We start from the raw sequence: 15612 nt of genomic DNA on the forward strand, positions 1-15612 counted from the left end.
GGGGAACAGACTAAGCAAAATAAAAGGGTCAAAGTGAAGTGGGTTGACTGGAGGCCTGGGGAGAGAGGAAGATGGGAGGTGAGTCAGAGCGGAGCAGGCATGTCCCAGTGTGGCTCCAAGGCTTCTCTGACTTCCCTTGTCTGTGACAGTCTCCATTGCGGCAGCCCAGGCCTGGGAGCGAGTTTCTGGGTGGCTCCTCCAGCAATGTCATTGCTAATTAAATATGTTCTAAAGGTTAGATTATTGGTTGCGACGATGTCTCACCTTTGACCATGTCTGCATCAAACAAATCACAAACCAAGCAAGAAACCTTCTTGTATTTCCTTGCCCAAGGCATCCTTTTAGGAGTTGGCTGAGCGCTATTTTGTGAACAGCAAATCCAGCCGCCGCTTGGCCGTGCAGTTCTGCTGCAGTACTGTCGACTATCAGAAGTTAATAGGGCTCAGGATTTAATTTGTTTCAATGAAAGGGGTGATAGAGTGGCAGTCCTGGAAAACAAGAACAAGTACCAGTTTCCTCATTCCTGAAGTTAAATCAGCCTCTCCAGGGAAATCCCTGTTTTCCTCCTCAGCATCCTTCCATGACTTGGCACATGAAGGAAATGAATGCCTTACCTTTTAATGAGAGATTTCTATTTTTCTGCTAAAAGCCCCTCTTTTTAAACTTTGTTTTTATTTCCTCTCTCCACTGAGACTCTGTATCTAAGAGAAACTGCTTGTGTCCCATTTGTTGAACGTGGCAACTGTTTTCTTTATGTGCCCTCACTGTATCCAGGCTGGAAGGGGGGCTAGTCCTTCCAGGGGTTGCTGTGACGCACAGCCATACCTGGAGAATCCTTTATCCCAGTGTCTGGCACCAGGCTGACACGGGCTGGTGCAAGGCACTGCCCAGCCCACAGCCCTGCAGTCGCTGTGTTGTGGGGTCAGAGTTTGGGTTGAGCAATGCCTTGCTCCTTGCCTGGGAGAAGCTCGTCCCCAGGACACGTGTCTGGAGGGACATACAGGGCGTGTCCTGGCAGATGGCTCGTCCCCATCTCCGACCCCACAGCCCATCATTTCTGGGAGGGCTGCTACCTTTGCTGCCCACCCAGTGGCAGCTGGTCATGTCTGGCCCACAGCCTTGCTTCCTGCCTGGAGCCTCGGCTTGGTTTTCTCAGCACTATCTGTTGGTGAAAATAAGAATTGTCTCTCCTTCCAGCCTCCCCGGAGCAAAGTCTCCAATCATAAACGAGGCAAAAACCAGTCCTCTCTGGGCTGGGCTGGGCTCCACCTGCTCTGCAGCTACTTCCGGCTACCTCCATAAAGAAGGTGTTTCTGGTCTCTCATATTTTCATTTTCAAGCATCTCCATATCTGCTTCCAACTCCTACACACATCAGGGGAGTTGCCCACAAATGTGTGCAAAACTACTTAATTACTGTGTAACCGACTGGGCTGCTGGTTGCTGGTCGTGCTGATTACTGCCCGGACTGTGATGACTTCACCCCTGTTCCCTTCCACACAGCGGTGTCCATCACATCCCTCCGGCTGCATCTTCCCGCACAATGTCCGGGGGCGCCCAGCACAGGCTCGGACAGACCCTGCTGCTCAGTGGGCCTGGCAGGGGGTGAGCCCTTTTTCTCCTGGGGCTGGGTGTCCCAGCTGCATGGCTGGGTGTCCCAGAACCATGGCTGGGTGCCCTGAGCCATTGATGAATGTCCCAGGGCCATGGCTGGCTGTCCTGGATGGCTTCGCTGGGGACACGGTCGGCTGCCCTCGGCCACTTCTGAGTGTCTTGGGGCCGTCGTTGGGTGTCCTTTGACCGCTGCTGGGTGTGCTGGACCATGGCAGCCTGCAGAGCCGTTGCCCAAAGCCCTGGGGCTAATGGCGGGTATCCCGGGAGCATCAGTGGCACCCCAGGACCACGGCCGGGTGTGCTGAGGTCACTACGCCGGGACCACCGGCGCTGCGCGGGGCGGTGTCTGCCGAGGAGCCGTCGGTGCGGCGGGGGCTCGCAGCCGGGCCCGCCCCGCTCGGCCGCCCCGCCCCGGCCCGCCCCGCCGCGGCACATTCATGCGGCGGCGCTGGGCGCGGGCGGCGGCTCGGAGCGGCCCCGGCGCGGCGCCTCCCGCCGGGCCTCGGCGCATGTGAGCGGCGGCGGAGCGGCAGCAGGGCGGCGGCGGCGCCGCATCGGCCATGCGGTGGCCCCGCGGCCCCCGCGGCGCCTGGCGGCTGCTGCCCCGGCGCTCGCTGCTGGCCGCGCTCTTCCTCTTCTCGCTCTCCTCCTCCTTCCTCTACTTCGTGTATGTGGCGCCGGGCATCGGTAAGCGGCGGGCCGGGGCCCGGGGCGGGGGGGCACGGGCAGGGGCACGGACGCACCGACTGCCGCTGGAAACGCTGAGTAATCCGCGCCCGGCCGGCCCGGGGGCCGCGGCATCCCCGGCGAGGGGCGGCCCGGGCCCGGCGCCCCCGGCTGCGGCTCCGCGGTGCCCGGGGCTGGGCAGCGCGTCCTCATCTCCCGCCGGGGCCGGGCGCGCGGGCTGCGGCTCCCCGGGGCGGCGGCGGGCGCCGGCCGCGCTCCCCGCGGCTTCCCCGCGCCGGCGGGGCCGAGCGGCGCCTGTGCCAGCCGCGACCGGGGGGCAGCGAGCCCGCTCCTGCCTGCTGCCCGCCCCGGAGTTTGTTTTGAAGTAGTGGAGTGTTGTCCAAGTGCTTGTGGTCTGAACATGCTCCTTCGCGGAAATCCTGCTCTGATTGTCAAGTGGGAAGATGAGAAGTGTGTATTTTAGAAGGAGAGTGTACTCGTTCCTATGTTCCGTGTCATAGCTGCATGGGGAACTGGAGAAGCCGTGTGTCAATATGGCCAGCACCCCGTGCTGGTGGGGCTGTCTGTCCATCTCCTCTGAGACACGGGAAGGCTTGTGCCCGGAAAGCATCTGCTCACTTCGTACGGTGTATCTCGTTTCTGCAAGGAGCCAAGGCTCGTGGTTTGGCCTTCAACCAAACTTTGGCAACAATTTATTTCTATAGAAACAGCCCTTTCCAAAGAAATAGGGAGTTTCTCCTTGAAATGTCATTGGTATTCCTCATGCCATTCCTATCTTGGACATCCCAAGGAGATCTCTGTGCGCTTTCAAGGTGACTTCTGTGGGTTTTTATTTACAAATGATGTCCCGTGGCTGCCTCTGGGCTTTGGGAGCCTTTCCCAGGGCTGAGTAGGGGCTGGCCGGTGTATGAAGCTCTGTTCGTGTCCTGGGCACATCCCAAGCGAGGTTGTGTGTGCTGAGCCTTGCCGTGGTGGCCCAGGGCTCTGCTGGCCCCCAGGCTCCGGGAGGCACGGCCACCTCCTGCTCCCTCCGTGTGCACGGCCTGGCTCGTCCTGTTCCCGTGCTGCTGTGGGCCAGTGGCTCTTTGTCCAGGGTATCCTGCAGCCCTTTGTGGGGCAGGCACAGGGAATGGCATGGCTGTGCATGAGCTTCCCAGGCCCAGGTAGAACTGCACTTTAAGAAGGAAATTTCTCTTGTAAGGATGGCTTTTTCCCCCTTTTTAGATTATTCTGATTAATTTCATGTTACTTCTGTGTGGTCACCAGTCTTAGAGGTGGTGTAGGGTATAAATACATTTAAGGCTAGTTCTGTGCCAAGAGGATTTTCCCTGCGTGGACCTCAGATAACGTGGTCATGTCCTACACAGTGTTCTTCCTATCTGTGATGCTCAAAGAGGAGGCAAGGAGGTGTTAGTGGTCCCTGTCCCTGCCCACCCATGGATGTCAGTGATGTTCTGAGTCATCTTCTCATCAGGTGACAAAGATCTGCTTTCTTTTTTTTTTTTTATTTCTTTTTTCTTTTAGCCAAAAACATTTCCTCATGATAGCCCAGCCCAGTATTCCTGGGATGGCTGGGCTAATCCTCTCAGCACTTGGAGGGAGTTTGTTTTTGGCTGCAGGGGTGAGTAGACGCTTGGGAGAAGAGCGAGTGTGATAGGAGATGAGCTGAGCTGGGGATTTGAATACATTGACCACGTGCAGGTGATGGAGAGATGCTGTCAGCAGAGAATTTTGGGGCATTTGTCCTGCCTGCTGCTGCCTCTGTGCATGGAGTGGGGCTGGGCTGCCCTTCTGTGGCCACTGAAGGGCTGGGGAAAACCTCTGTCCTGAGACCATCCCTTGTAGGGAATGCTGGGGAAGTGTCCAAAGAAGGACTCACAGTTCATTGGCCAAACCACGGGTCGGGAAGTGATTAATCCAGTAATTAATCAATTCCTTGATTGTACCTCAATTGAAAAGAAAAAAATCCAAATAAATGGGACCTGAAGCTGCAAGTGAGCTTGAACCAGCTGGAGCCTGGAAGGGCTTTTGGTGCCACAGGCTGCTGGCAAGGCTCTGCCACAGCCAGCTCTGCTCGTGGGGGTCAGCAGCTGGTGGTGGCAGGGCTGGAGCCAGCCTGCCCTGCCGGGGCATGGCCCTGTGGCAGGGTGTGCTGTCACCATGGGTGGGAGCCTGTCCCCAGGCCCCTTGTTTGTGGGGGAACATCTCATTGGCACTGCCAAGGCGTGTTGTGTTCAAGCAGTTGTGCGCCAGTGCCAGGAGAAAACTGGGACAGTTGCACTTCTGGGTGCTGTCTCAGCACACTGGTGTGGATCTGGCATGCTTGTCAGCTGGAAAAGCTGGATAACTGCTCCTGGTGCCCTTTGGAGATGGGGAAGGGGACTCCAACCTGGATTCTGAGTTGCCTACCCAGTGCTGGCCTGCTACCTGATTGACCGTGGTGTTTGGCTCCTCACAGCCCAGGTAACCCAGCAGCCTGCTCCAGACAGAAATGCAGGAAGAAGTTTATGTTTACTGTCAGCAAATAGCCGTGCTTGGCTCCTGCAGGGAGTCCAGGGCTTTTGGGCCTTACATTTGTGTCGTGCCTGGACTTACATGATGCCCATGGTAGCTCCTTGTTTCTGTTCTTCACCAAGGTTTCCTCCTGGGGCACTGAAATGTTCTTGTGGCCTCAAGTTTGTGCAGAGTGATCCAATGTAAGCAGCCAGTGCCACCTCCTTTCCAGCTCTCTCTCACATCCAATTCCTGTGTGTCCTCCCCACACACCACCCTGACAGTTCCATCCCTGGGCTCCCACCTCAGAAGGTGAAGTGCCAGGGAGCCAGCCATGGCACAGCCACAGCAGGCTCTCCTTGTCCTCCAGCTGCTCCCAGTGATTGTGTGGGTCTGTCTCATCGTGGCCATTGTGTGCAGGATGAGGTGGCCAGTTGTTCTGCAGCTGGGGCTGGGCGGGGCTGAGGCTCCAGGAGCTGTCCTCCTGGGCACAGGGCCCTGCTCAGGCAGCAGGTACGCGGGATGCCCATGCAGGTGGGGAGGTCACTTGTGCTCGCTGCTGTGCTCAGAGGTCCTGGGACCAGCAGGGCACAGGGCTGCAGGGCAGGCTGGGCTTTCACTGCAAGAACTCACACTGGCCTCATCTTGGAAAAAACAGAGCTTGGCACTGGGCAAACTGTTTTGTCCTGCTACGGAGGTCAGGGGCCACCTCGACAGGTTATTTTGTAGGGCTTGTTCTTGGCACTGGGGCTCTTGCCCTCCTGGGACAGCTGCCCTCGGTGCCTGTTGCCTTCCCCAGATGGGATGTGGAGAAATGGGCTCGCCAGAGTCTCTCTGTCTATGCCCAGACCCCAGCAAGGATGATGTGGGCACAAAGAGTGTGCTGACTTGGAGGTGGAACTCCTGGAGAAGCTGTTCCTGTTTCATCCTGTCCTCTGCTTCTGAATTCATCCCTGGGAAGTAGGGTTGTCCCCGGGTGTCCTGTTTTCACATGGTGGTGTCCCATACAGCTTTTCTACACATGTCTGGTTTTATTCTCTTTGAAGAGGGCCTAGGAAATTAAGGGAATTTCTTCCTGCAGCTGAAAGCAATAATGCTTTTTCAAGCTGCAAGTCATTTCATCTTGATACTTCTAACTGCAACAGTGGGAACTTCTCTGACCTTGGACTTGGTCCTGGTGTAGGGGGTGGCTGCTGCACAGCTGGGAGGGCTGGCAGGGGCCTTCCCTGGTGCTCAGGTAGCAGCTCTTGGCTTTTCCTTTGTTGTCTCAAAGGCGTGTTGGAGCCTCTTTATTTAATTTTATTTTTTTAAATTTTGATTTCCCCAGGAGTCATACTTGGTTGGATCTGATGCAGGAAAATAATGTAGAGAATTTAAATTACTAGGTGAAAGATTGTTACCTTTGAGAGAGAGCTGTAATTCAGTCTGCCTTTACTTCCTCCAAACTTATCAGGAATTGCTCCCAACTGGTCATACAGGGCATGAAGTAGCACCACTAGCCCTGAATTGCATTTATGGTGCAAGAACTTGATTTTGATAGGCAGGAGTGCTTTGAGACATTGTTCTGTCAGGCTGTGTGTGGGTGACCAGCAGAGCAGGGCCGTGGGGACCAGCAGCTGCCTCGGTACAGCTCGTTTGTCACTTTAGGAACAATTTTGTATCACCAAAGGTGGCTGATCCAGCTTGGTCATTTAATGCATCAGCCTGGCAGATCTTAGCACAGAGGAGTTCTGGGTGGGGGGGGGAAATGGCAAAAGATTTTGCTACTGCCAGCTTGTCCCAGCTGGAGAGACTGTGGTTGAGTGGTGAGGGACAGAGGAAGAGCGGTGGCCAAGGGGGGTGGCACTGTGGGGACATGGAGCTGCTGGGCTGGGGAGTCCCAGCGGGGCAGTTTGCAGGGTGAGGTTGCTGCTGCTTTGCCTTCTGAGCACTGCTGTGGGAATGTGGGCAGAAGGAGCCTGGGCAGAGTCAGCTGGCGAGAGCAGGGCAGAGTCCCGAGCGAGGGGCAGCCCTCACTGGGGGCTGGTGCCCAGCCCAGGACACCGGTGAGGCACAATGGCCTCGGCTTGGCCAGGCAGGGGCTGGGTGCAGGTGTCCTTCTGGGCCTGCTGGCAGCATGCTGGCTGCCTGGATGCTGTCTGAGCAGGGACAGAAGGTGAAGGTGCAGCTTGGAATAATGAAATGAGGTTTGTGCTGTTATAGCCCTGGCTTTCATCTCCAGGTCTTCCCCGGGCAGCGTGAGGAGTGTGGTATCTTACTGTGGAACAAGGCAGACTGCCCTCCTTCACCCTCCTCTGCCCAAAAGATCTGCCAAGCCACATTTCACAACCTGAGGAGGGAGCAGCCTGGTTCCACAGCATATCCCACAGAGAATATTGCAGTCATTGGATCTGACAGTGATTGGGGTAGTAAGAACTGCTCAAGCACTCCTTGATACAAGAACTTGAGCTTGGGATCTGTGCTCTGAGCAGAAGGAGACTGGTGGCAGCTGTGGGAAACATTCCTTTGGCAGCACCATGTTCTCCCAGCAAAGAGGCTCCTACAAGGCAGGGCTGGGATGGGGAACAGCCCTGTTCCACCCAGCTGCTCCTGTGCCAGTGTGTCCAGGATGCTGGTGGTGCAGTGTGGGTTGGAGACCACCTCTTGCTCAAGGCTAACAAGTTACAAGGTTTCTGTGAGGGCAGATGAATTACTGGGCTTTCTTTGCCTGTAAGCACCTGTGCTGTTTGTCAGGCACATCTGGTTTGGGTTATTTTGCTGGTGGCTCCCCGGGTGTTGCAACTGCAGATTATGTGAAGAGTTCATGTTTCATCCGTGTATCTCTGGAAGCCTGGCTTGTGGAAGCTGGTTGGCAGACACAAAATCTTCCAGGTACTGGTTCATTCTAGCGAATTGAGTGCTTCAAAACCTCAATCTGTAGCAGAGCAGACCTTAAAGCAAAACCACCCATGCTGTCAGCCCAGGAAACAATGGTCTTCGTGGGTTTGGGAGGCCATGGAAGGCCAGGGCTTCAGCTGGTGCTCAGCTGCCTCAGCTGGTGCTGGTTCTGGTGGAGATAAGGGCTCTGGCACTGCTGCTTTATTTCCTGAGCTGATCCTCTGCCTCCCTTCCAGGCGGACTCATTAATTGCATGAGCTCAGGCAGCATCTGCTCGGCAGGGTACCGTGACCCCCCCTGGGGAGCAATGCAGGGAGCGGAGCTGGGCCGTGTGGGGAGCTGGGTGTTTGCACTTGATCCCACTTGAATGCTGTTACAATTGGTGGGTTGAAATATCCCAGCACGTGGAGTCTTTAAATACTCAATCTTACCTGAAATTTCTGGGGAGCCTCACAGGGGTGGCAGCAGTGGTGGTGGCATGGCCGATGTGGGCCCTGTGAGGGCTCTGGGAGAGGAGCTGATCTGCAGCTGGACAGAGCAAGGAAAGCCTTCCCTGAGCAGCTTTATTTTTAAAACATCATTGTCACAATGCAATGTGTGTATTTACTTTGACAAAACCTTTGCTGGGTTATTTTAGTAAAGTTTATTCCACACAGGCTTTTTCTTCTCCATTGCATTCAGAATCTTCTGGCTGTGGTTTTGGCTGGCAGCAGTTTGAACACGGATGCTTTAGGGTGGTTGATGTGTGTTTGAAGCTTTTCTAGCACTAGCTCTAAATACTGTGGGGATTAGTCCTGTTTGGAGAGATAGAGGAGAAAATGTATAGTGGACTGTGCTCTTGAAATGCAAGATAAGCCCAAATCAGAATTTTTTGAGAGATGTTGGTGGGTGTGGTTTTTTGGGGAATGTGAAGTAGATAATATTAAAATCACTAGGGCATTCAGCATTACCCTGAAGCTGCTCTTATTTTGAAAGGAAAGGTGGATTGGAAAGCTGAGGGTGATGTCAGTGCCCAGCAGGAGAAGAGCCCTTGGCCATCCTCATCTGCTGCTTGGAAAGGTCCCAGGGGTGCCAGTGGATGGCACGGGTAGCCCTCGTCCTGGTGGGAGGTGTCCTTGTGGGACACTGCAAATGGTGTGCAGTGTGATGGGCAGGGCCACCGGCTCCTTTTTCCATTGTAAGAGGAATTTCCTGGTGCCTGTTGGTCTTGCTAAAGTGATGGAAGGACCTGGGGGGAGGTGTTTTGGTGTTTTTGGGGGATCCACGGCGCTTTGTGGTGGCTGTGGGTGTTTTTGATAATGCCACAAGCTTCAGTGCCTCTTATTGACACTTGGCTTTCTCAAGGCACAGAAATATGGCTGCAGGGGTGTGAGAAGCTCGCTTTCAGCTCCTGCCTCCCTCCTAGCTGCGTGGCTGAGGCGATGGGTCAGTGCTTGCTGGCTGGGGCTTTAGCTGGAAGCGCGTGGTGACGTTGTGTGTGACTTCCTAAAGGTCATTTTCCTAGGTTTTTGTTTGAGGTGTAAAACCAGCAGGTTGTGCCCTTTGTAAGCCTGCAGGTGTATGTGGCATCCGTGGGCTGGCACAAACCTCTCTAGAGCCCTTGTCCCGAGCTGGGCTGTGATCCTGGGGCCCCTCTGGAGGTGCAGCTGGGAGCTGGGGTGTGCGAGCCTGTGCCCCAGCTCTTGTGCCAGGGAAGGGGCTGCTTCCAGGGGGTGGGAGTGCCAATGGGTCTGGGGATTTTTCCTGTGCTTTGTGCCTCCGTCTCCCTTGCTCGGTGGGAGCCCCCGCTCTGGTGCCCCCGCTCTGGTGCCCCCGCTCTGGTGCCCCCGCTCTGTGCCCGCTCTGTGCCCGCTCCGATGGGCAGGCCCGTGCCCCTGTGACGTTGGGCTGGGTGGGGGACAGCTCCTTTGAGGCTGTTCCCTCCCCGTGCCTTTCTAACCCGACAGGTGAATGTTGGGAACCATTTCTGTGTGGAGGAGGCCCCTGCACACGTGATGGAAGGAAGGAAACACAGGGAAAGCACCCACTGCACTGCTGTGGGCTGGGCTGTGCTGTAAGCAGTTCCACCAGTGCCTGCTTGTGTGTCTGGAGAATTTTATGGCAAAATAATTGATTGGCTTTATTGAATGCTAGTGCCATGCAAATTATCAAAGGAGGCTCTTGGAGCCTGGTGCTGTGTTAGCCACCTCCCTTGCTTTGGAGAGCCTGGGCCCTGGGCTGCTCTGAGAGCTGAGCTGTGCTCAGAGCCTGCCAAGAGGCTCCTGAGTGGGGCTTGGGGGGTTCCCTGCACTGGCAGCACAGGCTGGAGAGGGCCGTGGGATGCCTGTGACACTGGAGTGCACACTCTGGATCGATGGTGAGTCCCCACAGCAGCAGGCTGGGAGCAAGGATTTTGGGTGGGAAGTGGAGAAGATGGCTACGTGAATGCTAACGTTTATAAATTGCCTCCAAAAAAACTGTAAAAGCAGCTGGAATAGGAGAGGAAAGCAAACACTGCAGTGCACCAGGTAGTCAAGTGCAAAGAGATATTTTTTTCCCTTGCTGCCTGTCAGGAAACGGAGGCATTTCAGTGCCTGCCTCCATGCCCCCTGTGTCAGCAGGGCTGGCAGAGGCTGCAGGGGCTGTGCCTCGGAGCCCTGGGCGCTCCTGACACGGCTGCTCTGGCTGGGCAGGGCTGGGATGCAGGGGGAAGCTGTGGGGAGTCAGCAGGCGATGCACAGAGCACAGGTAAATAAAATCAGCTGTTGGAAAATCCTGCCGCGTGCCGTGGCAGGGAAGCCCGGAGCTGCTGTGGCTGGAAAGGAGTGCAGGCCGTGCCCAGGGCTCGGGGTGGGTTCTGCACAGGGCTGCAGCAGCCTGGGTCCAGGGAGAGCACCGTGCAGGTCGAGCTCCTGTCAGCAAACACGGGCTTCCCTTGGAAGGCAGGAACACGGGTTCCCCTGGGGACCCTGGAGGGGCACGGGGTGGCCCCCACTCCCGCAGGAATGTGAAATGCTTCCACACATGCAGCTCGCTCTTATTCTGCAGTCATTTTTTTTTCTCCCTCAGTGTTTTTCCAACTCATGTCTTGCTGCCAGAGTCCATATTAATAATGCATGACTTTTTTTTTTTATGGTGCTTCCTTCCCAGCGTCCCTTTCAGCTGCTGAGTCAGAGAAGATTGTTATAGCAGCAACCTCTGAAGCGGTGAAATGCCCCTGCAGTGCTCAACTGCTGTCATTTATCATCCCAGCTCCTCTGCGGGCAGCCTGTTCCCTTGCCCGGCTTGGGGGGAGGATCCCCATGCCAAAAGCCTGATTCCTGTTACACCAGCTGGTGACTGGCGAGCTGAGCTCTGCTCAGCCTCCCTGGCTAGTGTTTGGGGAGAGCAGATATTGCCTCTGTTGGTTGCTTTTTGTTGTTGTTGTTGTTTGAAATCCTGCGAAGTTTTTTCCTGATCTGCCTGAAACTGTGTTTTGGGATTGTGCTCAAGACTTTTCTTTTCCTTTTTTCCCCCTCCTGACTAATTTTTAAATAATTTTTTCCTCCTCCCTGCACTTCTCTCGAGATCTTTACCTGGGCTTTTTAGGGTAATTGGGATGACAGAAGCCATATAATGTGTTAACAGGGTTAAATTAACTTAAAATCTTTCCAATAGCTGTTGAAACGTGCCTGGCTGCTGCAGGAAGTGTTGGAGTTGCTAATGCACCATGGAACAGAGATCTGCAGGCTGTGACCAGCCCCCAGTGGGTCACCTGCATGCAGAGCCAGTCCCCACCTGCTGGGTCCAAAACCTGGAGGGAAACAGGGAGCAGTGGCACTTGTCAGGGACCTTGTCTTCTAAAGGCTGCAGTAACACCTCCGCTGTGGTCTCGGGAGCAGATGTCCCCTGTCCCTGTACAGCTTTGGGTGGCTGTACTCACTGGTGGGGCGTGGGGACACAGCCTCAGTGTGGGAAGCAGCATCCTCATGGTCTTCCCCTGCTCAGAGCTCTGCCATGGCAGGCTTTGAAGGACTCACCTGTAAATATTATCCCAGAGCCATGCAGGACAGGAATGGGGCTCACCTGGGGAGGAGGGTTTCCTTTTCCAGACTTCCCAAGCTGCCTCATTCCCCTTGTCCCGCTGTTGGGGATGGTGCAAGGATGTGAGCACCCACAGTGGTGTCTGCCCTGGGGGGTGCAGAGGGCTCTGGGAGCAGCAGGAAGTGCTGCTGCCTTTCCCTGCTTTCTCGGCTGCAGGAGCTGGCCAGAGCAGCCCGAGCTGTGGGTGTGAGGCTGGTGTCCTGGCTGCACACCTGCATCTCTCCTGGGCCAGGCCCCTGTCTGCCAGGGGGGTAGCTGCCCTTGTGGATGGTCCCCCTCGGCACCACCCTGTTCTGGTGAGGCTCTACAGTGCTGGGCTACTGATTCATTCCTCCCGAGGAAGGAAAAACTGCTGTGGTGTGAAATTCCCCTCAAGCTGCAGCACATCCTTCTTCCCTGCTGCATCCTGCCTCCCTGCTCAGGATCAGTGAATTCTCTTTTCCTGTTTTTTTTTTCTTTTTTTTTTTTTGAGGGTTTTGCTGGCGGTTGGGTGCCCAGTGCCCTGGGGACACCCTCCCTGTACCTGCCAGCTGGGAGGGTGCGAGTGCCTTACACGGGTGCTCTTTGCAGGCTGCAGGGGAAGCTTTGCAGAAGGATCCCATGCATGGCAGTCCACAGGGGCTGGCTGGAGCAGCCTTGCTGTGGTCAGCAGCTGCCCCAGTGCTGCTGCCTGCCCAGGACGTGCCCCAAGGGACACCTTCACAGTGCCACAGCCCCACTTGCCCCGCGGTGGCACACACTGCCCCCCACAACTGGTGAGACGAGCAACTTGCTTCTTGGCTAACAAGATTTAGGTGGATTATGCTATGTATTTAATCAAGGGCTAAGCTGATTGCCTTATTTGGAATGGATCAAAGCCCTTGGAAATGCCAGCCTGGAGACCAGCTATTGAGTGGGAGCATGCCTCAGCCGTGTGCTTTCGAAGAAGCCTGAGGTTCAGCAGGCAGGTTTGACAGCAGCAGTGACCAAATGCAGAAGCAGATTGGAGAAGTCTGAGGTGATGGGGAGGTAGGAGTATGAGAATGTTGTTAGTCATTGACCATCATGGAGCATTTGGGGGAAAAGGCTTCCTTTTCTAGCTTTCAGGTTGAAACCATGTTTCCAGATCCATAAACCTTTGTGCTGACAGCTAAGTGAGATCTTCTGCTGTTTGGCAGTCAGGTTTCCATGTTCTAGAAAAGCAGCTGTGACTCTTGTGAGCTTGTGTGGCTCTGCATTGGAGACCAGACTCCCTATTGCCCACACGGGGAGCCCCACATCTCCCTGCAGTGGCTGTCAGCAGCGTTGGAGCTCACAACTTCTCCCCTTGTCCTGGCCCCCAGGGCACCTGCGGGGCTTTGGCAGCAGAGGAGCTGGTGCTGGTTGTGGAGGAGCCAGGCAGAGCCAGGCAGAAGGTGTTCCTGCCCTGCCAGCCCAGAGGCACTCGCTCCTCGCTGTGGCCTCGGCGGTGCAGAGGGAGCCCAGGGGCCAGAGCTGTCCCTGTAGGCAGTGTTAAAAGTTTAAAGTTATTTCCAGTTAAGAGCTGTTGTGCTTGTCAGGGTTGGCCTGGGGTGGCAGGGCCAGCAGCCCGTCCAAGGTGTGTGGTGTCCCTTTCCTGTGGGGCTGGGGCTTTTGCCAGGAGAGGTGTGTTGGTGCTCTGGGGCACCCTGTGTCTGTGAGCATGGTCTGCACCGCTTCACCTGCGGGCACTGAGATGGTACAGCTGAGCAAGATGTTGAAAATACACTGGTTATTCAAATCACCCTCTCTTTTTCTGAAAAGGGGAAGTTTATTCTAGGAACCAAGCTCTGTCTTGCTGTCATTTGACGCAAGCATGGCAAGCATAGGTCACAGCTCTCCCACTCTGAGTGTGGGCACTGCCTGTAGAACTGAAAATACCCCAACCAAAGGGCTTGGCTGGAGGGGTACGGGGAAGCTTCTGCTTTGAGGTGAATCTGCTGCTCTCAGGCAGCAGCAGGTGCTCCCCACAGCATCACTGCTCCTTCCTTTTGCATAAAGCAGCCCTGGGAGATGCAAACATCTCTCGCCTCTGCCTCTCAGACCTCCTTGTTTTTGTCTCCTTGCCTGCTGCAGGAACAGCCCTGGAGCAAGTGCAGGGACATGCTCTGTCACACCTGAGCTGTGGGCCCCTTGTCCTGGCTGCCCCATCTCTCCTGGGTGTGGCTTGAGCCCCGGTGTGGGGCTGGCAGAGCATCTTGTGTGACAGCCAGGTGTAAAAGGTTCTATGTTCAATTATTGCTAATCAGTCCTGCAAATAAGGTGCTGCCTCAGCTCTCCTTCTGCCCAGGCCCATTATGCATCTTCCTGCCTAACTATGTGGAGTTACAGGAAAGGATTGGTCAAGCATCCCTTGGTGTTTGAAGGGCCTGGGCAGGTTTGTCGGTGTGCAGTCACCCCTTCAGCCTGACTTTCGGGTGTCCTGGGCTGTTCTGGATGGTCTGGCAGTTTCTGGGCTGCAGCAGCAGGGGCTCTGCTGGTACCTGGCCCTGTGAGGCAGCTCCAGGGCTGCTGCTTCTGTTTGTGGGGCTGGGAAGGGCCCTAGGGCAGGAGCAGATGGCAGGAGCTGTGGCAGGAAGGGGGCGGGGGCTGCCCAGCTTCAGGGTGCTCTGGGTTAACCCTGCTTTCACCTAATTAAAATAGAGAAAATGCCTGTCAACACAGCAATTGCTGGTTTGCTGCTGTGCTGCAGAAAGCTGGGGGCAGAGCAGGGCTCAGGGTGAGTGCTGACTCTGAGCCCTTTCCCCACAGTGCCCTCCCCCAGCTGCCTCCCTCTGCACGTGGGGTGTCCACCCCTGGCTGGGGAAGGGTCACAAATCCCCAGACACACGGGATGCTGCCAGAGAGCAACACAGCATCTATAGGGCCACGTGGGGGAAGGGGCCAGTGGGGGAGGATGGTCTTTGGCTGTAATGGCTTGGGAAAGCAAACACAACCTGCACAGATTGGGTAACTTGAGTGGGTAAATGGGTGTAATCTAAAATCTCGTTATCCGGAGTGGAGGGAATGGTTGGTGCCTTGGCAGGAAGGAGGAGGAAGGTGGGCTGCTGCATTGCTGTGGACTCATGCCAGGCCCAGTGAGCTGGAGGTGCTGATGTGGGCAGGGTCTGTGGGATACCAGCCTCAACCAGCTCCTTGCTGAGACCCCTCGGGGCTGCCCTGGCCCAGAGGAGTCCTGCCCTCACTGCCTGCTCAGCTCTTCTGGCTGTTCCACCTGGGAGCACTGGCCTCTCATTCCCGATGTGTTTAATTTTTCCAAGGTAGCTGTATATCTGACTCATGTTTGCAGAGCTCGATTTCTGGCTGCAGACAGGCTGGAATTGATTAGTCTATTATTTTATCCCTTTCTGCCCTGTTGCACGTATCAATGGGAGAGTGGTCAGAGCCCTTGGCAGACACCCAAGTCTCTTAAGGAAACTTAAGTTGCTGCTGTGTGCAAGGAGCTTAAAGGTGTTTCAGTGGGAGAGAGGGAAGGAGGAAAAGGATGTTTGCTGTTCCCTCATGTGCCCCTGTGTGTGCCCATCCCTTCCCAAGCAATTGCAGAGCTGATGAATGCTGGTGGCCGGGCAGGAGGAGGCAGTGGTGGCTGTTCCTGCCCACAGAGGGACAGGCAGGGTATTTTGTGCCCAGCGCCCCATCTCCACAGCCTGATCACAGACAGCCTCTGCTGAGCTTGCCCCAGGTGGTTCCTGTTTGTACAGACCCAGGTGAGCCTGGTGGCCCTGAGCCTTGTCCCTCTCAGTCGGTGGTGGCCCGTGAGCCCTGGCTGCAGCTCGGGGCTCTGCAAGTGCTGATCCCTTGCTGAGCTGGCTGGCTCAATAGCCTTGTGGCCGCTTATCTGGGGTTAATGTGTAACCTAGTGGCAGTGCTCAGGCACAGCTCT

General features: G+C 55.8%; 1 protein-coding gene across 1 annotated transcript in view; it reads left to right on the plus strand.

Moving 5' to 3' along the window:
- Positions 1 to 2163: 2163 nt before the first annotated feature.
- B4GALT5 (beta-1,4-galactosyltransferase 5) overlaps positions 2164 to 15612 on the plus strand; it is a 33008-nt gene continuing 19559 nt past the window's right edge. The window contains exon 1 of the mRNA XM_059862543.1: positions 2164 to 2300. Coding sequence (XP_059718526.1) covers positions 2174 to 2300 — 127 coding nt within the window. The 5' untranslated portion in view covers positions 2164 to 2173. The remainder of the gene's footprint in view (positions 2301 to 15612) is intronic.

The sequence above is a fragment of the Haemorhous mexicanus genome, chromosome 18 (genome assembly GCF_027477595.1).
Source record: "Haemorhous mexicanus isolate bHaeMex1 chromosome 18, bHaeMex1.pri, whole genome shotgun sequence".
Classification (NCBI taxonomy): Eukaryota; Metazoa; Chordata; class Aves; order Passeriformes; family Fringillidae; genus Haemorhous; species Haemorhous mexicanus.